General features: G+C 49.8%; 1 protein-coding gene across 1 annotated transcript; it reads right to left on the bottom strand.

Annotated features, from left to right (window-relative positions):
- Positions 1 to 751: 751 nt before the first annotated feature.
- Positions 752 to 27,440, bottom strand: CTC1 (CST telomere replication complex component 1). The gene is made up of 24 exons (XM_084610551.1): positions 27,190 to 27,440; positions 26,937 to 27,097; positions 23,924 to 24,173; positions 21,378 to 21,577; positions 17,914 to 18,058; positions 17,245 to 17,538; positions 16,939 to 17,067; positions 16,323 to 16,552; positions 11,107 to 11,281; positions 10,827 to 11,027; positions 10,418 to 10,544; positions 10,105 to 10,219; positions 8,684 to 9,146; positions 8,187 to 8,276; positions 7,440 to 7,583; positions 7,055 to 7,125; positions 5,304 to 5,413; positions 4,527 to 4,692; positions 4,114 to 4,200; positions 3,859 to 4,036; positions 3,257 to 3,321; positions 2,839 to 3,004; positions 2,581 to 2,707; positions 752 to 1,255 (listed from the first exon to the last, which is right to left on the bottom strand). Exons 1-24 carry the CDS (start codon positions 27,208 to 27,210, stop codon positions 1,092 to 1,094), a joined length of 3,879 nt encoding a protein of 1,292 aa, XP_084466677.1. The 5' UTR covers positions 27,211 to 27,440; the 3' UTR covers positions 752 to 1,091.
- Between the last annotated feature and the right edge of the window lie 292 nt (positions 27,441 to 27,732).

Below are 27,732 nucleotides of genomic sequence, written 5' to 3'. Positions count from 1 at the left end.
AGATGATCCCCAAGTGGGTCTTTTTACATTTTGTGGGCAGTGCCTACTGTTAGCTTGAGGAGGGGTAAGAGACTGACACAGAGCAGCCATTTTGGAGCATCTGACTGAGTCTAGTGGGAAGAGTCAGAAGGCCAAAGCATTCGTTATGTGGACTTGAACTTTATGACTGTTTGCTTCAATTCATGTTCATGTGCCTTTTTAAAACATATTTCAGTCTGGCCAACTGATCTCACATCTCCCCTCTTTGTTCACGGATATAAATGAACTTACTACTCTTCCCAGCTACGTGTCTCAGCAATATGTTCTCCAAGTCTGCAAGTGAAAGGACCATAACTCTGGGTTGAGGAAAGCAAGGCACCCAGCCAGTCCACCCCCTTCCTCTGCACTTCACTCCTGGCACCCTTACGCAGCTCCTGGCTCAGCTTGCCGAAAAGCCCTTCCTTAGGTGCTTCACTGCCCCATACAATGCAAGGGGAGCCTGTCTTGGGGCTGAGAATTCCACTAGGTAGCAGGGTGCCTATGATTGGCACTGCACTGCCTAAGTCCCCTTTGAATCTAGGTCCAGATGCTTTTCAAACCATTTTCTATGGGGGCAGCTAATTTCAGCTTTGATTTTGTGCCCCTCCCCATTACTGCTGTTTGGTTTCTCAGGCAGGCAAGCCAATCTAGGCAGCTCTGTGCCTAGTTCTCAAACCTGGTATAAATGCTCTTCTGCCCAAGTTCTCTACAAACACCCATGGCATTCTTTAAGTTTTATTAAAAATACTTTTATTTACATTAGATATTATACTGTAAAATACACACAAACTGAGTGCTAAGTTTGTAAGCCATGGCTGAGTGCTAAGAGAGGATGAGCACCTGTCACTCCCAGATTTTTAGCCCCTCAATTGGCCGTGTCAAGAGTCCCAGAATGACCTCCCTCGGGAAACACACAATCAATTCCACCCCTCAATCACTGACCCCAAAGCCCTAACAACAAACGCCCCAGTTGCAGCCCACAGCCTGTAGTCTCAGCCAGAACACACATGCTGCCAAGCTGTATCAGAGGCTCTCTCATTCCTTTCCTACGGACAGAGGTGAGAGATGAGGCCTCAAGCTGAGTGACCAATGGATGTTTTGATCCTCTTGCTGCTCAGACCGCACAAGACTTTGGGATCTGCCTCCTGGATGTTCAGGCACATCAGGCTCAGTCGAGCTCCCACTTGGGACACAAACTCCATCTCACCACACAGAAACCTTCTCAGCTGCGGTGAATCTAAGGAGAAAGAAAATACAAGTAGCCCACTGATAAACTCACATTCCATCCACTCACCCAGCACTGCATGGCAACATAAGACCCTGAGGTGGACTGCAGCAGCTGTTTAAGAGATGCTCAGCAATGAAGGACAAGAAGTGAACACTGTAACCAACCAACTGCAGAGAGATTGAGGAAGGCAGAATGCTGGGCTATGAAAACCAATGGTCTCATTCTGAGGGAAAGAGCATTTTTACTTTTTATGACTAAAGTCAGCATGTAAGAATTAAGAGCTATGCACTGCTCACCCAGCAGGTGTACACAGATAGGCACCTACTCCCACTAATACCAGCACCAGCTTTACAAACAAGGAATTTACACCTCACGTGAAAGATGTCATCTCTAGCAGGACAGCACCCTCACTGAGTCACCCATACCACACACTGCAGCACAGTACCACTTTGGCAGCATGCTAAAGCCCTGGGGTCAGTGCCAACTGATAGAGGAGAGTCTCCCAGCAGCACAGTACCCCTTGGCACCCGTGTGGCATTGGGACCAATACTGATTGGTGGAAGATCTCCCTGAGGTGCCAGCACCATGCACACTGGGATCTTGCCAGCAAACTCCAATCCAAGTCTTGATTTGACCTGCTCTTGTCTGATATTAGGATCTTACAGCTTCCTAAGATCACAGATCTGTGTGTTAGGAACCTGGAGAATTGGAAACTCATTCCAGGAGTGAGAATACACCACAAGAAGAAGTTCCGGTTCTCCAGAGAGCTCTCCAGTAAGGACAGGGAAGACATACACACAATTCTCAGCAATAAGCTTTCCAGTCTCTCTCTAAATCAGAAAGAAGCCAAAAAAGGCAGATACACTCCCCTTTTCTCCCTCCCCCGATCTTTAACTGAAGTCTAAGAGTGACAACTATCTGCTAAAAATTTTAGCACAAAAATTCAATTTTTTCTGGGATCACTGACAGAACTTGAACATGGCAGCACCACGTTCCTTCCCACAGCAGTCTGACCTTTGGGAGACAGCACGGTCACTTTCCTAACCATAAATCCACCAAGCCATGCCACAGCCCTTCCCAAAGTACATGAATCAACATCCCACACAGCCTGGCTAAAGTCAGAGGACCTTGATTTGTGGATACTGGCAGGACTGACACCCTGGTAATTTCCCCTGGGCTGGCTCAAGAAAGGTGGCCTGTGCACCCTCCTCCTCCTCCTGGCTGCTGGGAGGATTCTTCCCCAGCCCTCTTCCATCCAGCTGGTAGGGCAACTCTTTCCTGCCCAGTCAAGCAGCACTTGAGGCTGATGGTGAGAGCTGAGGGCACATACGCACCTGGCTGGGGAATCTTTGAGGGCTTCCTGTCGAGGCTAAAAGCCAGCAGGATGGTCCGGCAGATGGCACGGCTCCTACACAGGCTCCTCAGGTAGCAGGTGACAAGGTCTTCAGGCTCCTCCACACACTGAGGAAGGAACCAGAGTACTGTCAGTGAACCTGTGGAGTGAGCCAGATGGCTACATAGGAGTCAGTGGACTCCCTCTCAGCTGAGGCTCAGGCCCAGCACCACAGCCACTGCCAGAATAAGCCACTTACCCCAGGCCTGGAATTGGCTCCTCCATGCTGAATGAAAATGCTGCCCCTTCTCTGCACATTGCTCTGCACAGCTTTCCACTCCACAGGGCTCAGGCCTAACACTGCAGCCACCTGCTGGTTCTTGCACAGCACCAGAGCCTCAGCTGTTCCATCCTCCACCAGGATCCTACAGGCCAAGCACAGATGGACAGAGACAACGGCAAGGTCAGCGTGAAGAGCAGGCACATGTGAGCTCAGTGGGGGAAGGAGGGTTGTGCTCACGCCAAAGGGAAGTGACACAGAGTTTTAACTGGCTGTTCCATCCATGTCATCTGTTCTCAACCAGCCTTCACTGGATCAACTGCTCTCACTCCCCTAGGGTGGTGGTCTTTGCTTCCTCCCACCCACCTCTACCCACTCCCTGCCCCCCAGTACTTACTTGGCGCTGGCTTGACTCACTCCTGTGTGCGATGGGCAGGGTGGGCTGTGTCGGCTGCACCTTCCCTGAAGCAAGAGCAGAAATCAGAGCTGGGAGTGGAGGGAGGAGCCAATGCTCCCTGTGCCCCCCTAAGTTAAAGAGCTTGTTAACTGCATTCCCTGGGACAGTGTCTCAAGTGGAAGGAGCGCCCCCCAGGGGCTGAGGGTCCCTGGGCTAAGGGTTTGGGTGGGACTGAAACCCTCCCACAGGAATGGAGTATGCACTGGGAAGGCAGAGCACAGCCCACCCACTCAGCCCAGAGTCAGCCCAGCCTGTGGCCAAGCCAGACATCAGAGTCACATGCATCTCTGCACCTGGCGGTTTGGGCCCTTTTCTGTTGTGGCGCTATTGTATGTGAGGCATTAATGCTAGACACTGGGAAGGAGGCTCTGGCACTGGGAAAGGTCAGGAAGCATCAATTTCTCCGACACAGTATTTGACAAGGGCTACGTTCCCAGAGAGCAGAGGGCAGACTCAGTAAGACAGCTAATGGCCTCTGAGCAGAAAGCACATGACTCCCAGGAGGGCTCCCCCGCAATGATCCCTGTGGGCACTTAGGGTACCTCTCTGAAGATGCTGCTGCAGACAGAGCAGATCCATTGCAGGGACAAAGCCAGGACACAGGACAAGTTGCAGAGGATCTGGCCCTGGGACAGGCTGTGAGGCTGAAGCAGCAGGTTGGACAGAAACACCAGCGAGGGAGACGTGGCTGCAGGGGACTTGGAGGCTATACCTGCAGGACTGGAAAAGAAGAATGTGAATAACCCGCCATGGAGAAAAACTCCCTTGGAGAAGAGTGAGACAGAGCCCAGACTCACTTGGAGGAAAGGAGCAAGCAGGAGGGCGGCAGAGCCAGGATGCTGATGCAGCTGGAGGCAATGTATGTGCAATAAACATTGTGGAACCTGCAACATAAAAAAGCAAACATTAGAGGCAGCTCTAGGAGGCCCCTTTGTCTGGATGGGCTGGGGTCTTCCTTTCGCCTTTGGCATGGCCCATGGGAGTGGGGGTAGTAGTTCAACAGGAAGAAGGGAGAAAGGACAGTAGATCAGGAAGGAAGGGGGGCAAGAGATGAGAACAGGGAGAAGGATGTGGCCAATTGAGTCCAGGTCAGATCACAAGGCCACAGGCCAAGGTGGATGGTGGCAGGGAGATGTGTACCTGTATGGTTGGGGAAAGGGAGTGTCTGAGTCTAGATCTGGGCTGACAGCTGTTCAGGGACTAGACGTACCTGGAGATTTTTCGCTGCAGGTTCTGGAAGAGAATCTTGGCCCCGGGCAGCAAACCCCAGAGATGCTGAAGGTAGGCAACTGCTATGTAAACATCCAGCACAACAGAGGAGCCAGGAGCAGCTGAGACACTCAGCTTCACACTGTGATCCCAGGGCAGGAGGGTCCCTAGGCATGCAGAAGGACAAGGACACAATGAGCTCACTAGCTGCTGCTCTATCCCACTCCCAGCTTGCCCTGCTACAGGCTAATTTCAGTAGCCCTACCCCACACACCAGCCAGTACCTGGTCCCCACAATCATACATTAGCGCCCCCTGCTTCCTCCTGTACACATAGGCCCATGCACCTTCCCTCCCCCACATTCACCTCAAGACCAAGTACCTTTTCACTTGCTTCTAACACACCCAGGGGACAGAGTCCTGGTCCCTCCACCACACAAAATGGGACACGGTGCCCCAACCCCACACATGTACCAGGGCAGAGCACCCCCTTCCAGGGCACACACAGGCACCAGAGCAGAATGCCCCATCCCATCCCTGACACACATAAACACAATGGACACAGCAGCACCGACACCCGTCCCCAGGGCATGGTGTCCAACCCTGGCATGCTCAAAGGCACAGGGTGGAATTCTCCGGCCCTCTGACACACTGACAGGGCTGCAGTACCCTGGCATGCTCCCCCTTCCCCCTAGCATATGCACACAGAATGGGGCTTAGTGTCTTATCTCCTCACAGTGCAGAGGGGACCAAGCATCACCAGAGGCAGACGTGCTGACCTTTCTGCCGCCGCATGCTGCAGGGTGCGGAGAGCTTTTCATTCCCAGGGGAAGCACACAAGGTCCGCTCCACTATCTCACCAGAGAAAGAGACAAGGGAGCCTGTGAAACTGAGAGCAGAGCAAAGAATCAGGGGCTCTGTCCTGCCACAGAGACCAGAGGCAGAGCCTGATGGCTGAAGAGATGCCCCACTCTGAGGTTCCAGCAACGGAGGAAATTTAAGGCACAGACACTTCAGCACCTTCACCTGAGCTCATCTGTCCCAGGGCCCTCTGGACATCGTCAGGGCCATGACCACACCAGGGAATTACGTACACAGTGTGAATTCTTTGGGCCTCTTGTTGGTGTTTGTGTTGGTCCATGTTATGTGGAATGTTGTCTAGCCTAGGAAGTGATGTGGCAGAGCAACAGATGAGGGTGTGTGGCAGGATAAGAGCTGGGATAGGAGAGGTGAGGGCAGGGTTTTAAGTGGGGCGGGGAGGATTTATGACAGCCTGTTGCAGCGGAGGCATCACTGTTGTTCAACAACCGTACTTCACCTGCCTTCCATCAGGGGCCTATCCAACTCAGCTATACTTTGCTTCTGCACCAGCCAGACAGTGGGCTAGGAACACAAGCTTTCAGCATGTAAGATTCTTATCCATCTCACCCCATGAGCTCCCCCATTCACAGGGAATCCCTGAGATGACAGTGGGTGCATATAGCACGTTTGAAGGTCAAGACAGAGTGGGAAGCACGTTCTGAAGCCCGCCCTTGAGCAGACCATGCACCAGCCCCTTCCCAATAAACCTAGGAGAGGGCCATAAGCTCAAGGGACTCAAGACTGCAGCTGCCATGGTAAGAGTAAAAGGTCTTTAGCAGCTGATAGGGATAAACCCCACCGGGAGATGCCACAACTCTCAGCCACATTATAGACATTGTGTAGTGAGGCAGCATACAGCAGGATGCAGTACACCTGGCTCCCACTGAGGGACTGACTCCTAGTGCTGCAGCATGTGGGCTGCAAACAGAACTTGAAATACAGGCTTCAGATCCATCCTACACCCACAAAAGCAGAGTACGTGGTTCCCTGCACACACTTCCTTGCTGCTGGATCTGGAGAAGCAGGAGCAAAAGCAACAAGAAAGTAGGGGGAGGGAGGCATCAGAGCCTGGGGTGTGGTCGGGGAGGAGACATTCTGAAGGCAAGCCCTAGTAATTTAGCTAAATAAGGTTTTGGAAAAGCAGAGGATTTATATCCCCAAGTTAGAAACTGGGCAGGTGTGGAGACAGGAGGGGAAAATCGGCCTTACTGTAGGAGCCTAGTAAGAGCTTCATTGCACAGACAGACCAAGTCACTCCATTCATATTTAAACACACTTTGAAAAGATCAGATTCCAGCCCCATTCAATAGCCTTTGAACAGGCAGCAGAAGGTAGCACTCAGTATTTCTGACCACGACATTCCCCACCCCCAATCTCTGAGAGGGATTCAGTGGAGACTTCTTGCACCCAACAGCCCAAACTGTTTTGGGGTCCCATTGGGAAGGTCTCACTTGTGATCTTGTCACATATTATACGGTAGATTGCTGGCCTGGCCTGACCCACTTACATATGAGGACGATTTCCAAAGAAACCCCACTGCACTGCAGGGGTTAGCGCAGGTGGCTGAGTAAAGTGCATTCCTAACTAGGAGCCAGCATTGACCCCATTTCCCAAGTCTTGGTCATGTCTCAGTGACCCTAACACCACAGCAGAAGAAGGACCAACATACCTGTTGCTTAGTAGCTCTGGAATGGAGAAGACTGTCTGCCCTATTCCTGCCCACTCTGACCCTGGGATCACCTGGAAAAGGAGGAGATACAGATTTAACAGGATTATGATATGCACCCACCACCGATATGGACCAGCTCTACCCAAGGCCCATAATCACATCCATCCTTGAGGTCGTGAAGCACAGAACTGTACAAAGCTGAGAGGCTACCACTCCTCAGCATTGGTTTCAGGGCAGGAGGGCTTGGGGGGGTGTTTTCTTCACTTCTGTGAGAAATGCCAAAGCCCGCCATGGTGCCCATGGGTGTTTGTATGATCTCCTGACCCAGATCCCCAGGGAAGAACTAGTCACCCATGGAAACCCAGAGCTATAAGATGCTGCATACCTGGGGCTGAGCCAGGCAGGAGATCCAAGTCTCATGCTGTAGGTGCCAGGTATCTGAAACTAGCAGGCACGAGTGGCAGCCCGACTGGTTCAGAAGCCTCCCTTGCAACGGCGAGAGACAAGGCTGCTCAAACACCCTGAAGTCCTGTGAGAACAACAGCACAAGAGGCACATCAAGGGAGGCGGGAGGAGAGATCAGCAGGGGAGAGGGCCCCAAGCACAGATGAAAAAAGAGGGGCCCAGGGAGCAGTAGCAGAAAAGCCCTTACAGAGACTCCTGCTTTGCCATGTGTTACACCAAAATCCTCAGATTACCCTGCCCATGGATCAGAGGCAGCAATATGAGCCCCAAAGCTAGAAGGTGCTTAGTCTCCTTTGCTGTGACTCTTTGCCTTCCAGGGAGCCACTGCTGAGTCTGTAGGTGGCGCAAGGGACAGCACCATCCTGGCCATTCCATTTGTCATTCAGGGAAGTGGATGTGTCACTAACAGCACAACACTGAGTCCAGCAGGACATTGGCTTCCCCCTCCTCCAGCAGAGAAGGGGTTAATGTGCTTCCCTTAACTCTCTCATGGCCACAGTGAGAGCAGGATTTCAATTGCAGGAGATGCCTCTGGTGAGCCAAAGCGTGACAAGCTATTCCGAGAGTGATGAAAAGATGAGGTGGGGGTGAAGAGCAAGCCCCAGCTCTGGAGTCCCACACTGTGGCAGGGGGCCCTGCAGGGGGCAGCACCAAGGCCCCTCCTTACCAAACACTGGGGCACAATAAGCCGGTACAGCCCATCTGGGTGCAGGAATGGGAACCATCGAAGTGATCTCCCCATAAAAAGCAGCAGCACCTGGAATGGGACAAGAGAAGCTGATGAGGGAGGGACACTGGTGAGGGAGCCGGGAGGCAGAGCTCACCATGGTGGGAGTGGGCAAAGGGAAGGGAAAGCACAGCCCCCCAGGGTGCGGGGAGAAGGCAGAGTGCCCTTGCAGGAGGAGGCTGGATTACAAAGGACAGTGGGGTATGCCCTGGGGGGGAGGGGAAGGGGAACACTTGCAGGGCAGAGAGAGAGGATAAGTGGAGCTGTTCCCGGTGGGCTGGGAGGGAACCCCTTGTGTTCACAAACATCAGTGGTCAAGAGACAACCATCCTCCCACTCTCTGTGGACCTGGCTCCCCTGACCCTCAGGTAGGCTCCCCATACCAAAATCCAGCTCACACCCTAACCAGAAGGCCACTTCCTCCAGCCCTCCCTTACCCTCTGCTGTGCCTCGCTGTCCTCCCTCTGATGGTTGGTCTGCTCCAGCTCTGGCAGGTTCCCAATTTCCCTGGGATGCCCCCAGAGCCGAGGTTTGTCCATCCAGAGTACGGTGGCCTGGAAGCTGAGCCGCAGCTCCTGCTCCTCTCCATCTCCTTCTGCAGCCGGCAGGTAGTTGCGTGACATAAGCCCCTCTTTCTGGGTGACCAGGAATAGACGAGACATGCAGCTGGTTCCTCTGGCACTGCTCTGGCCTCTATCACAGCCCTCATCAGAGCCAGCTCCTGGGTGGGTCCCCTCCAACTTTGGCAGCTTTGCCTCTGGAGATCCCAGCTCAACCTTTGAGCTGCAAACATCGTTTTTCCCCAACCAGGGACTGTTATTGCTTGTGGGACCCTCTTGGACTTGCACCTCAGGTGTATGAAGAATCTGAACATCTTCAAAGCAGAATTGCACATACAGCCTGTAGTGAGAAGAGGGGCCAAGAGGAGATATCATCGCAGCTCCAACTTAGTAGGCAGGGAGGTTCCAAACTAGGCCGCCAGCAGGGAGAGGGAGCCTTGGCCAAAGGCTCAGACAGCAGGAACGGATGGAGTGGAGGCCTGCTGAAGACCGCTGGACCTAGTGTATCCAGGACAGACTGAGATGGTGGGTTTGTCCCAGACAGAGAAACCCACCTTGTGCAGGCAGCATGGGAGATGCACTTAGGCACTGAGATATCCCGTTAATGGGCAACTTTATAAATACCTATACAGATGTGGAACTGTAGGGGTATTTCACCACTCAGGGGCTTTGTGATGCAGGAAGCACAGACTCAGTGTCAGTCTGGCTCTGCATTTGACACAGAGAAAGAGGGACTAGATGAGAACAGGAATGGCCCCCTCAAAACAGCAGCCACCAGGAACTTGAATTCCACAGAGAAACTGTGTGCGTGTGTGCAGGAGTTAGGTGTGTGTGTGTGGGGGGTGATTTAATGGGAGCACATGTTGGTGAACTCCAGAGGCTGGTGCCAGAGGAGGAAAAACCAACAGCCACAAGGTTCAACAGCATCAGAGGAACCTTCAAACACGTCACCAGGGACCTGTCTAAACCACTGCATGCTCAGGTAAAGGACAATGGCAGACACGCATTTCCACTACTCTGGGACCGAACGAGTGAGGAGGAAACAGCAAGAGCAAGTGAGAGCACAAGCTACGGAGCACTGGGCTTCTCCCCCACTTACTTCTACCCATCCAAGGCTTCAGGGTGACTCTCCCGCCCAGCCAAGGGTCTGGAACTGCTCTCCAGGCTCTTGGATTATTCCCCTTCGCACTATGCACCCAGCTGTAGGCACATGACACTGTGGTCCAGGCTAGGGGGATCATTTCCTTAGAGGGAGGCTAAGGCCTTATGCTCCTGGGCACAGGACAAGGGGCACTTGCCTTGTTTCTGTGCCCCTCACATGTTCCAGGATCCACAGCTGCTCCCAGGAGGGAAAGTCACTTTGAAGGAATCGCTCTACCACCAGCTGGTAGGTTTCCACCTGCAAAAGGGACCCTGCAAACGTACCAGAGAAGAGCTCAGCCAACAGCCAGGCAAAGCAGAGAGAGCAAGCTCAGCGTTCTTGCTCCCAAACCCAGCAGGTAAGGTAGGGAGAGAGCTCAGCGCCCCCCCCTCCCTCCCACCCACCCCCTAGGGTCAGCAGGCAAAGCAGCAAGAGGCCAGGATCCCCCACTAGAGCGGTGTGGGCCACACCTATGAGAGCTGTGTCAGTGAAGGGACTCCCATCCCTGCGGGAGATCACACAGGGGATCGAATCACTCTTGTCCCGCAGCTGAAGGGAGCCGCTGCTGCAGGAAGCTCTCAGCACCCCCAGCAACACCTGCAAAAGAAAGGAAGCTGTGAAGAGAATCAACCAGTCCTCAGCTTGAAGGGCATGGGATTGAAGTGTCTGTAATGGAAACCATTTTTGACACTATCAGCAACCTGCCACCACCACCTCTTTCATTACATCCCAGGCACGGAAAGCAGGGTCCACCCCAACTGGAGGTACACACATGTCAATCAAGAGGAGAGGAGCCCCAGCCCCACCCTCCAGGCATCATGGTGGGAGGAAGGAGGGGAGCTCCTGTATGTTAGATTGCAAGGGGAGTTTAGCACGTACCATTCGGGGTTGGAAGCTCTCTGCTGAGAATGTATCATAGGACCAAGCCAGTCTGCGATTCAGCTCCTGGGTGCCCATGTGCTGGGCCTCCAAGGGGGACAGCAGCTGCAATGGATTAAAGGCTTCCTTGCTTCTTTGCTCAGCCACAGAGCGCAGCAGAGAAAGAGGTGGGGCCTGGCATGGGGGCTCCAGAGGCTGATACTAAATGATACAAAAAGCAAGAAAAAAAATGAGTCTCCTCCCCTCATACAAACAGGGAGCTCAGGGAGCAGGGCCCCACCTGCTGCAAGGGACAATGGTGCATTTCTGCTAGGATCTCATGATGAACATCTCTCACTGGCGCCTTAGAAGTCACCACAGCGTTCAGAATGGGGACAAGAAACTTCTCAGCTACTCCAGGGCCTCGAGACACAGAGTGGATGAACAGCTGTCGGCGTCCAACAAAACAGCAAAACCTGAGAGGAGGAATGATACAGGTGTTAATAGCTCACCCATAGGACCCCCCCCCCCAGCAAGAGGAAGATTTGCTTGTGCTTAACTGGATGCCTGCTACCTGACACCACCAGTTTGTTAGTCACCCAAACAATCTCCTCAGGGCTCTGCCAGCCTTCACTTTGTTTTGAAGGTTAACCAAACAGCACACCTCAATCCTCTTTGAAGCGTTCCCCTGTGATATCCAGCTCCTGTCACTGGACACACTCAGAAATTAATAGTTTGCTGTCCCCAAGGGAACCGTATATAATACACAAAGCTTGACTAGTAAAACTTGGTATCATCACAGCACTGAGATACATTTATAATGAAAACAACCCTCAGTGTATTATCAAAGACTAAGATTTAAGAGATAGTAAGGATAATGGAAACAGAAATGGTTCCATATAAAACAAAAACATAAAACGCAAACCTGGGTCCACACTTATCAATGTTTACTTTTCCTATTTAATAAAGTAGATTTCCCCCCAAGGATCCAGTCTTTTTCAGAGCCAGCTGGTTTTCAGTCTAGGGACCAGATGTCCCAATTTTATAGGGACAGTCCCAATATTTGGAGCGTTTTTTTGTTTGTTTTTAATATGGACTCCTATTACCCCCCACCCCCATCCCGATTTTTCACGCTTACTTTCTGGTCACCCTATTTCAGTCATACCAGGATCCAAGCATCCAACCCACTCATCAAGGGGCTTCCTCAGTGAATGAGCAAAACGTCTCTGTGCATTCTATTTATTTATGTTCTTCAAAGTTCATTCCTACCCCGACAGGGCAATGCCCTGTGGTTTAGTCTCCAGTGTGTTCCCATCCCCATTTACGCTGTATGCAGATTTGGCTTCCATTGTATTGGCTTGCAGTGCTTAATTTACATAGCCACATGCGAGACAGGTGAGTCAATGTCCTTTGCCTGACTCAAAACCTGTTTGCCAACCCTGCCTTGAATTAGACATTAAAACATGTGTAGTACATATATATATCTTCTTAAGTATCATTCATGCATATATCAAACAATGTTTATGAGGATCAGTTTCATTTAAGACCTCATAAGACATTCTTTGTAGACAAATACTATGAGAACAACATGCTAGGTACAGTGTTTGTCAAGCCTGATAGGAGTTGCTGTTACAGGACAATGAAGCCTTTGCAAGCTGGGGCCAAGGAGCCTTTGTATCACAGTTATGTATGAATGTAAGGTGCAGGCATGAGACTAAGGAAAATATAGGAAGGAAATATGGTGGTAGAGAGGGAGTATGTGAGGGGCGGGCGTACTTAGGGGACACAAGAGGGAGCAAAGAGAGTGCAGATGGAGAGAATGGCAGCTCCCTAGAACCCAGAGGTTATGAGATGGCAAAGTGGAAACCCCCTCTAATCAGAGGACCTATATTTAGTAAGGGCCTTTAAGGTTGAATTTTTAACATGCAATGACCCATGTATAAGTTGGGTATGTGTGGCTCCCCTCTGAAGGCTCAAAAACCAGAAGGCAAATTAAAAAATTCCAGCTTTTCATTGTTGTTGTTTTTAAATACACGTTGTGATTGGGAGGTCTAACGTGATTTTTTAATGCCTGGAGTTGGCAATAATGGCCATAACAAGATCCATTGGCTGGAAGTTGAAGATAGATAAATTCAAAGGTGCAAGTTTTTAAACAGTGAAGGCAACTACCCAGTGGGACAGCTTACCAAGGATGCCACATCACTTGAAATCTTTAGATCAAACTGGATGTCTTTCTAAAGGATATGCACTAGTGCTCAACCACAAATTATTGGCCTCAGTGCAAGAATCTATAAATCAACCAATCACCATCACTCCTAATTTGTGTGCTGCAATTGCATTGGTTGGAATGAGTGAGCAGAAGAGACTATACACCACGCTGTGACCTCTGTACCTTGGGGGAACACCCTGTCCCCCATGTTCATCCTTTTAATATGTTTTGTGTGGTATCCAATGCAAAGTTTTTCATGTCAGGTGTCTTTGGAAGGCTCATGATATACTGAGCATTGTAGTTACAGTAATGTTATAGGTTGTAATTTCACATATATAGTTATGAGACTGAAAAGGTGTCCTCATGGCTTAAAACAAGCCCAGACAAAAACTCTCCAGGAGCAGAGGCCCAGGCAAAACTCTCCAAGAGCAGAGGGGCAGTTCACACCTCATCAAGGCATGTCTGGGACAAACACAACCCATCCTCACAGGAACAAAGGACACTGGCCTAGGCAGCAACAAAGGATCTGTTGGACTCCCGAGTGAGTCACCTCCCTTCCCTTGGTCAGTTTGGGACTACGATGAGGTAATGCTCACCTGATTCTGAAGGGCGGAGGGGCAAAGCCAAGAGGGAATAAAGGACATGATAAAAGGGAGAGACGTTTGCCATGCTCTCTCTCTCTCTTCTACCTCCATCTACAGACACCACCACCAAGCAACTGAAGCGCTGGTCAAAGGGGAGAGCCTGGCTGGCAACCAGCCAGCCTGTCGTGAGCAGCATCTAAGTTTGTAAGGGCACTGAAAGTGTTAAGATCCGCTTTGAATGTGTTTTGCTTTTATTTCATTTGACCAAATCTGACTTGTACTTTGACTTCTAATCACTTAAAATCTATCTTTTGCAATTAATAAATTTGTTTATTCTACATGAAGCAGTACATTTGGTTTGATGCATGTCAGAGACTCCCCTGGGGATAACAAGCTTGGTACATATCGATTTCTCTGTTAAACTGACAAACTCATATGAGCTTGCAGCGTCCAGCAGGCATAACCGGACACTGCAAGACTGAGGTTCCTAGGGTTGTGTCTGGGACTGGAGATATTGGCTAGTGTCATTCGGTTGCACAATCCAAGCAGCAGCTGGCCAAAAGTGCTCACTCACGGAGCTGGGAGCAGTTTACATGCCAGAGGCTGTGTGTGAACAGCCCGGGAATGGGGGTTCTCACAGCAAAGCAGGGTAAGGCTGGCTCCCAGAGTCGAGGATTGGCATGACCTAGCAGAACACTGGTCCAGATAACACCAGGGGAACATCACATGCTCATCAAGCATTCTTATTTGTAGATCACTCAATTATCCACACACAGACAGAACACTATGACCGAACTGGCTCCATGCTTGTGTCTGAGGCAACAGGACTCCCTCTCCCGCCAGCCACCACTACCAACCCAAACATTAAAAAACTAGGAAATCCACATAAGTTGTGTCAAACACACTACGCAGAAACAAGTCCATGTGCACTTTACCCTATTCATCCTCCATCACCTTCATAAACAAACACTCCACTAAGATAACCTTAACGATGGCCTTGTAGTGATGCAAGCATAAGATCTGAAAAACGGGAAATGTGAACCAGTCTTCTTCACCCATTAGAAACAATTTCAAGCCATCAGTGACCAAAACCCACTAGAATACTTTACTTTTGGTTGCAGTTCAGAAATTCTGGTAATCTCTAAATCCACACAAAAAGGATATACTTAAATTCATAAATAGATAAACAACATGCCAAAAGCCAACAGGAAAGGAAAGATGGGTGAATGGTTAGAACCCTAGCCTAGGACTTGGAAGAACTGAGTCCACCACAGGCTTCTTGTGTGACTTTGAGCAAGTCACTCATCCAATAGTGTGGTAAAATGAGGGTAATAGTACTTCCCTACCACTCAGATACTACTGTAAAGAGAGCCATATAGATACAGTAGAACTGCAGAGTTACAAACACCTCAGGAATGGAGATTGTTCAGAATTCCGAACAAAACATTATAGTTGGTCTTTCCAAAGTTTACAACTGAACATTGACTTAATACAACTTTGAAACTTTACTATGCTGCTATCCCTTTATATTTTTAGTAGTTTACATTTAACATGATACTGTACTATATTTGTTATTTTTGTCTCTGCTGCTGCCTGATTGCGTACTTCTGGTTCCAAACGAGGTGTGGGGTTGACTGGTCAGTTCATAACTCTAGTGTCCGTAACTCCAAGGTTCTACTGTACCTAAAATAGAGAGACTGTACACCACTGTTTGTTAATAAACCATGTACGACTAAACACTTCACATACCAGCAGTACGCATTACTAAAGTACATACAAACCTCAAAAAACAGATTATAGAAATTCAATTGAAAAAACAAAGGTTACTGCAAGAATGTCTCTTACTACATTTTAATATTACAGCTTCCATAAAGTACAATATAATTAGAGGTCTTGAGAATACAGATGATAAAGGGAAGATTGGGAGTATCACAGTGGTATGTTTATTATACATACATATTTTTTTAATTAAAGATACCCTCACCTATAATCTATGAACTTCTTATACCCCCCCAAAATATCACTAAATTCAAAACCAACAAATCTTTAAAAGTAAGGACAGGACTACAAATATCCTTAATTGTGTGAATGTTTTTTAAAACAAGACTCTAGGTAAGAAATGAGCAAAAAACTGAAGATTGTAGCTAGCATCAATTATAAGGTTGTTTTAAGAAAAGCAGTACTTGTGGCACCTCAGAGACTAACAAATTTATATGAAGTGAGCTGTAACTGACGAAAGCTTATGCTCAAATAAATTTGTTAGTCTTTAAGATGCCACAAGTACTCCTTTTCTTTTTGCGAATACAGACTAACACGGCTGCTACTCTGAAAGGTTGTTTTAGCGGAGGATGTGATAGATATGTATTGAATGGGGACAGATGAGGACTGCACTTTCTGTAAATTGCTGTGGATTGGCTGCTGTGTAGGGTGTCTGACATAACTGCATGTTATATTTTTTAATATTTGGGTTGGCAGTTGTACTTGAGCAATCTTAACTGTTCCAGAACAAAAACCATGTTATGTAACAGAACCCAGGAGTGACTCACAGAAACCAACCTACAACTTCTCTGGGAAAGAAAAGTGAAGCAACCAGTGGGTAGGCAGAACCATCAAGGACACAAAGCGTGTGGGGTGGAACGGAAGGGGGGCAGAGATTTGTCTGGCAGAGCTCTGAATGGCCTGCACAACCACTTCCCAATGGGATTGGGGAAGGAGTGTCCTCACCTTTGCTCCAGCATCTCCAACAGGCTCACCAGCCACAGATAGAGTGGCAGACCTAGGTTATACCGGAAGAGCAGTTGCATGTAGAGATTTCCAGAGGAAGCTACAGGCTGGTGGAAGGTGCTGAGCCTTGAGAAACCCTTGAGAAGGACAGTGCTGTGCAGACAGGCACCAAGGACAACAACAAAGGGGAAACAAGCCAGGGGCTTCTGCAGGAGGTGGACATCTCGGAGCTGAGACACACAAACACATGACTTAATAGAGAGAAAGTGGACACTCTGCTGGCCCTCCCCAAAGACCCTCTCATCCCACACAAAGCCCTTTGTTACTCCATTACATTTCTCATCAACCCCAAGGGGCACTTCATTGATGTGCTGCCACCTATGTGGGAATCAGGGGAGCAAATAGCTACTATCAGCCACCTCTGGCCAGGCCCAGGCACAGCCATATCCCTGATTTAGCTGGGTTCTGGACTACCCCCCTGGTTGACCGAAAGATTTAGAGTACTCCTGCCCCCACCCTACACAACAAGCTTGCTCCACACACCACCGTCCCCAGGTCTGTGCCTCAGCCACCCCTATCCCCTGGTGTGCTTCAGCTCCCAGCCGCAACACCTCACCTCCACGCATGCTCCTGGTCGGAGTCCACGGGCAGAGTTCAACAGCTGCTGGTAAGCAAGGCACAGACAGATCTTGTTATCAAGCTCGTAGAGACCAGCCTGGGTGTTTAGTACTCGGGTGATAATCCCCTGGAGAAGGAGCACAGAGAAAAATAGTGCATTTACAAAGAGGGCACTAGGGCCTGGGGGAAAATGTGATTGCATAGTGCAGATGGCATCCATGGGCCCTGCAGGGCAGGAGCTGAAATTCAGGGGGAGGTGGATCTGAAAGCAGGTATAGGGTGCAGGTGAGGGATAACTCCTTACCGTGTAAGACAGGATCTTGGACTCTTTGGCTGGCACTGGCAACTTCTCATCTGTCAGCTCCAAGGGGAGGTGCACAGCAGCCTTAGAGGAAACTGGCTGAATTGGTCCTCCCCGCCAGGCAATTTCCAGAGGCTGTTCCTTCACCTGCTCCGCACAGTAGGGCAGGAGGCAGGAGGAGACGCTGGTGACGAATACCTTGTGCCCCGATGCCTTCAGGCTGGACACACTCAATGCTGTCAGCACATAGCCATGGCCCAACTGGAGCATGTGGTGCCAAGCTAGCTGGGGCGGTTTCTAGAGCAGAGAAAGCATAGTCCACATTAGCATGCCCTGCACTGGAGAAGAACGTTCCCTGCCGCCACTGTGTCCCTAGAAATACAGGCCAATATCTTCCCTGCCCCCAGGGCTGTACCACACTCCAGCCCAAGCCCTGAATCTTGCTGGGGCAGTGGAGTGGTGTATCACCTCAATGGTAGCTGCATTTCTGCAGGTTTCAGTGATCCTTCTAAGCAGTTTATCTAGTGCTATGGGACCCTTTGGGATGGAAGGTACCAGAGATATATAAGATCATTGTGAATAATAAAGGGATAAATAAGAATCAAGATGGGAAAAGGCTGACCTCGTGGCAGGGCCTGAAAAACACCAGCACACGAAGCCTCAAGGACTCACCTGCACCAGCACTGGAACACAAGCAGCAGAAGTGAAGCACTTCAAAAAGAGGAAAAAGAACGTCTTGTGGTGGATGCATAGGAGGGTGCTAAGTCTGGCCAGCTCACCTGCCACATTCAGCTTTGCTCTTTTCTGACATGGAACCCTACGGGAAGTTGGGGGCAGGGGAGTGAAGGGGGGAAGGAGAGATGGAAGCAGAACTTAGAACTAAGCCAAGGACACATGTGGTGTAGCATGCTACTCGTGGAAGGAAAAGGTCCCAAAGGGGTAATGTGGACTCTCTCTCTTCCTAGGGACGGGGATGAGATTTTCAAAAACAACAAGCCATACAATTCTGTAATGGGTCTCAGGCCACCCCAGACTGAGAGTCACCTTGTTACTCCCTGGCTCTAGCGAGAGGTAGCCTTGCTCATGGTGGCTGGGTATTAGCTCCCTACCACCACCCGCCTGTTATCCACTTAAGCACTCTTCTCCAGGCTATGCCAGCCCTGTCTTCACCTTGCAGGTTAACAATAGGTGCACCCCAGTCCCCAAGAAGCATTCCCCTGTGATATCCAGCCCCTGACACTGGCAACTCACAGAAACCCAATCCTCTGCCCCTAAAAGAGCAGTGTGTCCCAGTTTACCTTAAATCATCGCTCCAGTATACCACACAAAACTTGTAATAAAACAAGGTTTATTTGAGAAATAATAGAAACAAGAAAGAGTGAGGAATGCAAAACAAAATTATGATAAGGTGTTTAATTACATGATCACCTACAATTTTCCACAGGACCGCTACCTCATTCAGTGCACAGGATGGATGTCAAAGGGGCTGAATTATAACTGCATAGGCATAAATCTGGCATTTCCTGACTTTCAAGTGGCTGACTTTGCAACTGAAATAATGTTCTTTTAATTTTTTTTTTTACATGTAATACACAGTGAGAATATTAAATTTTATGTTCTATCTGACAGAACAAAAGGAAAATTCCAGAGTCAGCAACAGAGGATTACAGTGGAATTCTGGGTAAGAGGTTATTCAAAGATGGAGATATACAGCAATAAGAAAAAGACTAAGAATACAGACAGGAGAAACTTTTTAAAAGTTGTGTATGTTACATCTTTATTGTTAAAAGATCAAAAGAGTCTAGATTATCATAAAACAGATCTCTGCTACTTCAAAAGTTGACTTGACCCAAGAAGTGTGGCATGCTCTCAAACGAACAGGAAACGGTTATAAAGAACAGGAAGAATCTGGCAAGATGATCAGGCACTAGTGACCAGCAGACTAATTTAAAGCTGATATAGATAACAGATAAACATTTAAACATGCAGACATTAGGTTTCTGATTGGACATTTTGAAAGTGACAGAGATAAATAACATTCTGTATTTATCAAGAGATCAGGGGTCTGAATAGGACAATGTGGTGAGGTGAACTTGAAACTGGATAAGAGAAAGGATGGCCTTGCATTTAAATTACTGGACAGAGGCTCAGGACATCTGAGTTCAGTTCCCTACACTGCCACTGGCTAACCATGGGACCTTGGCTAAGTCACCTGACCTCCCTATTCCTCAATTCCCCATCTGTAAAGTGGCAAGCTCTCACACTCTTTGCTTAACTTGTCTAGATAGCTCTTCAGAGCAGGGATTGTCTCCTACTAAATGTACATAGAGTACTTAAGACAATGGGACCTCAAATCTTGGTTGGTGACTCTAGGTGCTACTGTGTTACCAAAAAATTATTACAGTTGCTTGATTCGCTAATAATATTTCAGAGTTTGAGGAAGGAGAAACAAGAAAAATCTGCAAAGAACATCACTTGGACAAAAGAGAGTTGGGGACTCAAATGGCTGACCACCATCACGTCGCAGTCCCCATCAGTACCTGGCCTGGGCTGGGGAAGCTAATGATCCAACCGGCGGATCAAATTCGGTAATGAATCCTGGTCACGTACCACCTGAGGCATGTTGCACATATGCTAAGAAGAATCAAAGAAATCTGAAAGATCCAGGATCAGGTAAACCCTAAAAAACTTGCCAAAGTTATGCGTTGCCACTAACTACCTTTTCTGAATCCAAGAAAAGAAAAAAGAAAAGAACCCATGAGCAAGATCCAGAGAAGAAAGGATTGATAGCTGCCTGCCATCTACAGTACCACCATGAACCAAAGGCGTTGGTGAACATGTACTCATCTCGAGAAGAACCATAACAAGTTGCTGGAAAATTTCATGCATATTGGTGTCGTCTATCGAAGACTCCTTTTATGCATGTGCTTTTATGCAAATAACAAATGCTCGTGTTAAGCCAAGTTCTCAAGAGTACATACTTTGGCTTATAAAACTTGTATATGACTTAAATGGACAATTTGTCTTAGTCACTACTAATACATTTCAACTTCATTGTTTAGAAATATTTTTAAATAATTATACGACTAAAGTAGCTAAGACACACTGGTGTGCTCATTACAACCTCAATATAAAGATCTCCTGATAGCCTGCTCTGTTACAGCAGTAAAACCTACTAATGACTTATGCAAGCTGTAAGTAAACAGCTTTTTCAGAAGAAAAGCTAAGATTCACACAGCCTACAGCTTTCTCTAAAATACAGAAAAGAAAATATGCCCTGTTGAATGACTAATGTTTTAGCTAAAACAATTACCACTGCTTATAAAAAAATGTTTAAATTAGCCTGATATAGAATATTTTAACTGTGGTTCACTTACTGGTGAAAGTCAAAAGAAACTATAAGCTTCTGACTTATTCTGCATATTTGGTGTAATTAACCTATTGGTCTTTGCGAAAGAGATAAAAGGTTTCACAAATACATATCACTTATCTAATGATGTAATCTGAAATTTTATAAACCTGAATTTGTGTTTATTAAATTTATTGCTTAGTTTCCAAGTTTATAAACTTTAAAGATTATTTGGGTTTAGATGACAGACATTCTGATTAGCTTAAATGGGCCTTTACCTTAATTACCAATCTAATAAGGTTCTGAATTGTGATATATATTAGTTCAATATTTAAATTTAGAATTACCTACCAACAACTTGTGTCTTTGATTACTGTGGTTCACTCCTCCATAGAGCTACCTGTTTGTGTTAAATTCACTATTTTAAATGAGCTGTCACTTAAAATTAAATGCATTATATTTTTTCATCTTCATATCTTTTCTATTTCCTAAGTTTTATTTTGGTTAATAAAAATCTATGGAGTCATGAAAGTTTGAATCTGTACCTTATCCAAATTATGCAAACCCAACACATTTTTGGAGTACAGGTTATTCATTGATTAAAATTATTTAATATACACATTTTATACTATATCCACTCAATTGTTCTCTCACACATTTAGCATGAATCTGACCCAATCAACATCTCCCTGAACAGGCCAGGTTCTTGCTGTGATGCAGGGTGAACCTGTGACAAACGGCAGAAGCAACAGCTGCACATATTGAATTAAGAGTATTGAGTGTTTACCTGGTGCTGAGCAATTGTGCAACTGTTGCTGGGTAGAAGACAGGGATGGTGTCAACCACTCTCTTTGGTCGAGGATCCACTGGCACCGGATCTGCCAGGATTTCCACATATCCAGCTGAGCCCTGACTTGTCTGTGGTATGTATGCCCAGCTGGGGAAGAGAAACAGTAGCTCCAGCCACTCAGATTCAAAATGCAGGAGCTAAACCAAAAAAGAAAAGGTGCTGCAATTTGATATATATTCACAATACAACTCCAGAATTAAGACACTTACAGCATTAGCCCAGCCTTCCCGTCACACAGCAAAAGCTCTCACAGCTCATTTTAGAGCAGGGATCAGTTTCCAGCAAGATGCACATTTTGCTGCTCCCCAAGAAGTGGCAGTGATTGATCTGTAGAGAAATAAACCCCTCTTTGCTCCAAGAGGACCCCAAACTATATGTAGCCTTGTAAACTCCTATGTAATTTTACTCCTGACGGAATTCGGTGCCAAAAAAGTAAAGATTCTGTGCCAAAAAAATCTGCATATTTTATTTGTCAAAATACCACAATATAATCACACCATTTTCAATTATTTTGACAAATAAAATGTGCAGAACTTTGAAGAATTTTAAAAATTTTAATTTTTTGGTGCGGAATTCCCTCAAGAGTACCAGGGTTCTGTGTGGCGCAGCCTGGCTGCAGGCAGCTCAGTGGGGGGGTGTGGGCCGGATCTGGGTACAGAGGGGCTCGTTGTGGGGTTCTGAGTGCAGGGGGGAATGGGACTCTGCAGGGGAGCCCAGGTGAAGGTGGTTAGGGCTCAGTGGGGGAGAGTCTGGGTGTGGGGGACTCAGCTGGGGGTCTGGGTGCTGGGGGACTGGGGTTTCATGGGTGGGGGGTCAGGGTGCAGCTGGTTGGGGCTCAGTGGGGTGGGGGTCCAGGTGTGGGGGGCTTCTGATGAAGCGGGTGAGGCTCGGGGGGTGGAGGGTTGGGTGCAGGAGGGCCCAGTGGTGGGGGGGTGTGTTCTGGGTGCAGGGGGCTCCTGAGGCATGGGGTGAAGCTTGGCGGAGTGGGGGTTCAGGGGACTCAGGGGGTCTGGGTGATCCCGAGATCGGGGGGCTCAGTTGGGTAGGTGAGGCTCAGCGACGGGGGTTGGTCAGACAGAGGGAGCAGCTCCTTGCACAGTGACACCCTCACCCCTCATGGCTGAGGAGTGATGGAGCCAGAAAGTGCAGGGAGGAGTCATTGTACGGGGAGCTGCTCTACCTGTCCGTCCAACCCCTGTGCATCTGGGACCCCTCCCGCCACCAACCCCCCCGCCAAGCCTCATCCCTGCTGCACCTGGAACCCCCACCCCACTGAGCCTCACCTCCTTCACCCAGACCCCCCCGCCAAGCCCCCCTTTCCCCAATTCAGAGCTTCCTGTAGCCAGGGGAGGTTTCTGTGGGTTGATCTGACCAACCCCGGCAGCTCTGTTGGGAACTCCATTTCTGTCCTCCTTCCTTCCCCCCACCATCCCGGGCATCCCCAGACACACACACCCCCTTTCCTGTGGTGACTTACGTCTCCCCCGGCTGCCCAAACAGACATGCCGATGCTGCCGGGAGGGGTGAGTGAGCACTGGTGCAGCTTCTCTTTACTTCCCGCACAAAAAACATTTTTCTATGGGAAGCAAAGAGAATCTGTGGTGGGACATGTTTCTGCACATGTGCAGTGGCACAGAGTTCCACCAGGAGTAGCAATTTCCTGGGCACTAGGAATAGCATTCCCTGGGCCCAGGTTTCTCCCCATCCAGGGTATGGTGGCGATTCATTTACAGCCATTTAAATTTTGGCAGTGCTTGGTATTTCCAGACCATATTTCTAATCTTTCTCTGCCTTCACCAGTGTTTGAAGCTCATCCCAATGCTGTGTTTTCTGCAAATATAATTAACATGCTCTTCCCCCATTCTTAGATTATTTATAAGTGGCAAAACAAAAAGACCTGGGCCTCCATCACTAGTGTCACCCCTCCTCTCCCCAATTCCAGATGCTGCCATTTATCTAGACCTCTTTTATTCAAGATCCTCCAGGCAGGCCTCAGCAGAGTAGCACCCCATCCAAGCCAAGATTTCATGATACACTGTATCACATGCTTCACCAAAAGCTCAGCATAATTCCCCTGTTGCAGTAATTTTAGCTCCACAGCCTGTAATTCAAGCAAGCTTACCACTGTTGGTCCCATCAGTTTCTCAGAGGCTCTCTCTCCAAGTGTTTGTGCCATTATTTAATTAGTAACTGAAACTACATTTCAAGGGTAATTGACAGGATCAACCTTCTTCCCCTGTCTCTTTTCTCCAGTCATTCCCTAGTCCAGTAAGTTTGGTAGTTAGCTCTTTAGCAATGAAAGGTTTGACAAATTTCACCCTTCCTCCCTGGCATTTGAACTCACTGCCTTCCCCTCGCAAGACGCATGTTTGATCTCCCAAGTTACACAATCTTTTGCAAATTGTTTCAATCCTCCTGCTGTCCGCAAGGTCCTTCAGAAATGTTACCAAGAGCTGGATCCCTCAAGCTGCCTGCTGCCATACCTGACAGGGAATTGAACCAGTGTTGTCTTGCACATACAGGTTGCCATCCATTAGCTTCTCTTTCCCCTCCTGCCTTCTTCCATCGGTCAGGTAGCCAATCAGGATTAGGTGAGTCCGTGGCAGAAGACTCTGTTTGGGCAAGATGTCCTCACCTTGGTGAGCCCATTTCTTGAACTCACTTGTGCTCCAGGTCATGTGACTACAGCAGGGTGTGCATTGCTGGCACTGGAGGTCAGAGATGGAGATGAAACTGGAGAAAAGGGAAGAATGATAATATGAAGGGACGAGGATGAAGCTGGGGAGGGAAGAGGGGCATTTAGACATTTTGCTGCAGCAGGTCAGGCTCAGCACAGGTGCAGCTATGCAGCCTTAAATGTTGTCCTCTGAGAGATTGTACCACCATATGGGAAGTCTTGGTGGTGAATGTACTCACTTCAATGGCATGACACAGGGCTCAACACTGAAATGGCCACTGTGTCAGGAACACAATCTATTTCCACATTTACCCTGAGAGCACATTTACCCTTGAGTACCTCAGAGGAAGCACGACCCATTTTGGACTGTGGTCACATGGCTGGGCACACACAGAACTTATGGAGAAATATTTTGGAAAAGAGACTGAAAAATATACTCATCTGAACAACCTTCCTAGGAGACGTAGGAGGGCTTTATCCCACAGTTTAGGCAGAATGTTAATGGGAGATTCCATGAGAAGACCAACGAAACCGTGTGGAGTGAGTGATGTGGATGACTCTGTAAGGGGCACTCTCCTTTCTAAATCAATACTGATCCCATTTCCCCAGCAAGGTGCTTGGAGGTGCACCAGTGCTGACCAGTAGCTAGAAGAGTAGCTGACTGTAGTCTCTGTGCTGCTTATGGGGAGACAGATCAAAACAATGCTGCCAACCTCAGAGTTAAATCTTCATCTTAACAGGCCTTGCTTAAAGGATGTGAGGCTGAGAGATGCCAAATCAAAGAGGTCTCAGGCTCTTCTCTTCAACTTTAAGAATGTAGCCAAGCTTAATGTATCTAAGCTTAAACTAAGAGACTTGATAAAGAGAAATTTTGCATACCACCAGATACTGTTAACGAGCGAAGATGTGCCCAATATTCTACAATGCTGAGACTGATCAAAGCACTAAGTATGAGCAACATGGGCAGCACCGTCAGTTCATTCCCAACCCAGCTGGTTTTAATATGTGTGCCTAGCAATAACAATACCACAGACATAGGCCCTGTCTACGTTAGGGAATTTCAGAAAAAAGTTCCCACCAGTGTCAACACCAGCAGCAGCAACATTGGAAGCTCTAGTGAGACAGTGCTCCAGCTGTTTTCAGTACTTGCACCTAGCAGTTAGCTGACAGGGTTTTGGAAAGAGCATTGATGTTGGAATGTTGTTTACACTAGAGCCCCCACCGAGTGCAGATGATGTGCTGTTATCAGCACTGTAGAGTCATAGGGACTTAGGACATGTCTACACTACAAGTGCTGCAAAGGCACAAAAGCAGGTACGTTGCGTAGCACTGTAGCATAGACACTCACTACAGCCACAAAAGGGTTTTTTCCACTGGAGTAGTAAATCCACCCCCCTCTTCCATCCACCTAGCTCAGGGGTGGACAAACTATGGCTCACAGGCTGGATCCAGCCCATCAGGGCTGTGGATCCGGCCCGCGGTTTTGCCACCCCCGTGGCACCGCGGGGGTAAGGAAGGCTCCCTGCCCGCCCTCGCCTCACGTCACTCCCAGAAGCGGACAGCACCATGTCATAGAATCTCAGGGTTGCAAAGGACCTCAGGAGATCATCTAGTCCAACCCTCTGCTCAAAGCAGGACCAATCCCCAATTTTTGCCCCAGATCCCTAAATGGCCCCCTCAAGGATTGAACTCACAACCCTGGGTTTAGCAGGCCAATGCTCAAACCACTGAGCTATCCCTTCCCCCTTCCATGGAGGAGCAGGGGGCAGAGCATGCTGCCCTCGCCTGCAGGCACTGACCCCTGCAGCTCCCATTGGCTGGGAATGGGGAACTACAGCCACTGGGAGCTTCAAGGAAGGTACCCGCAGCTAAGGGCAGCATGCAGAGTCCTCTGCCCCACCCGCTCCCCCAGGAGCTACTACAGTGCTGGCTGCTTCTGGAAGCAGCATGGGGCCAGGACAGGCAGGGAGCCTGCCTTAGCCCTGCTGTGTGCCGCTGCCACCCCGGAGACACTCAAGGTAAGAGGAGCAAGGCCAGAGCCCACACCCCGAAGCCCACACCCCCACCCCCTGCCGAGCCCCGTCCCACACTCTGCACCCCTCCTTCACCCCAAACCCCTGCCCTGAGCCCCCTCGTACACTCCGCACCCCTCCTGTGCCCCAACCCCTTGCCCTGAGCCCCTTCCTGCACACTACACCCCCCCACACACACCACCTCCCGCACCCCAACCCAGTGCCCCAGCCCTACATTCATGGCCCCGCATGCAATTTCCCCACCCAGATGTGGCCCTCGGGCCAGAAAGTTTCCCCACCCCTGACCTAGGTGTATGGGCCTAGGTCAAACTAACTCCGTGGAACAGAGACGCAATACACCTAGGCTGTCCTCACTTTCAGGGCCAACCAAGTACCGTCCTTGGGCCAGTCATTCAGACCCAGACCTTGTGAAATAGTCATTCCAGTTCAACGCTGTTACAGCAGGCCCTGGACCTGCAGTTCCCCACGTGCAGCAGGGAGCTGGGGATGCTCCGCACAGAGGCGGGGGAAGAGCAGGGATCGGATTTCCAGACATGCCGGGGGGGGGGGCAGGAGGGGGGTGGCAGCAGCTGGGGGTGGCACTGACACGAGCCCCGCCAGGGCACTTTACATACTGGGGACGCTGAGAGCCGCTGAACCAGACTGTAAAGCCCGGATATGAGGGAAACCGCTTCAAGCCCCGGGGGTTCGGCAGCGCCCCCAGGTCCAGCCCGGGGCCAGGGGCAGGCGGCGCGGGCAGGAGGGAGCGCGGCCAAGGCGGGCCGGGACCCGCTGCCACCCCGTTACCTGTAGCCCAGCGGGAGCTCCCCGCTCCGCCCAGCCCACGTGCTCCGCAGGCACCGCGCCACCGAGTCCGCCAGCTGCTCAGGGCCGCCGCCGCCGCCCGGCCCCACGAGGTGGAGGGTCTCGCAGACGAAGGCCCGGGCCGCCCGCAACCACCGTTGCTCCTGGGGGAGAGACGGGAGAGCGTCAGGGCGGGGGGAAGGGGGGGGACAGCGCGCGCCGGGGGGGGGGGGCGAAGCGCGCGCGGGTCACTTACAGCCCCACCCGGCTCCTCCATGCAAGCAGCGCGGGTCCCGCCTGGCCCGGCGTCTCCATAGGAACGCGGGGCCGGAAACCACGGGGGCGCCACGGCTGTGACGTTGCAGGCGGTGCCGACTCCCGGCCAATCAGACCGGCTCCTCCCCCCCTCCACGCACGTGAGGTGCCCGGAGCTGCCGCGTGAGCGCCGGACCGGATGCGGGGGCGGAGGCGGCGCCGCCGCTCGGGTTTTTCCTTCTGCCTGCGGGGAGCGAGGTGTGAGCGGAGCTGCTGGAGGCTGCGAGCGGAGCTTCCCCCTCCCGCGGCCCGCCCGCCAGCCAGCCCGCGCGCTCCTGGGGGCAGGGGGGCGACGGGCGAGCTACGCCGCCGTGTCCCTCCGCGACCCCTGTGTCGCTCGCAGGCCCAGGCCCGAGGCGGGGGACTGGGGGGGCCTTGCAGCGGGTGAAGGAAGTTACCGGGGTATCAGAGTAGCAGCCGTGTTAGTCTGTATCCGCAAAAAGAAAAGGAGTACTTGTGGCACCTTAGAGACTTAGATGCATCC

This window comes from Lepidochelys olivacea (genome assembly GCF_965140295.1).
Source record: "Lepidochelys olivacea isolate rLepOli2 genome assembly, chromosome: 1".
Classification (NCBI taxonomy): Eukaryota; Metazoa; Chordata; order Testudines; family Cheloniidae; genus Lepidochelys; species Lepidochelys olivacea.
Note: the sequence above shows the minus strand (reverse complement) of the source record. Positions and strands in the feature narration are given on the sequence as shown.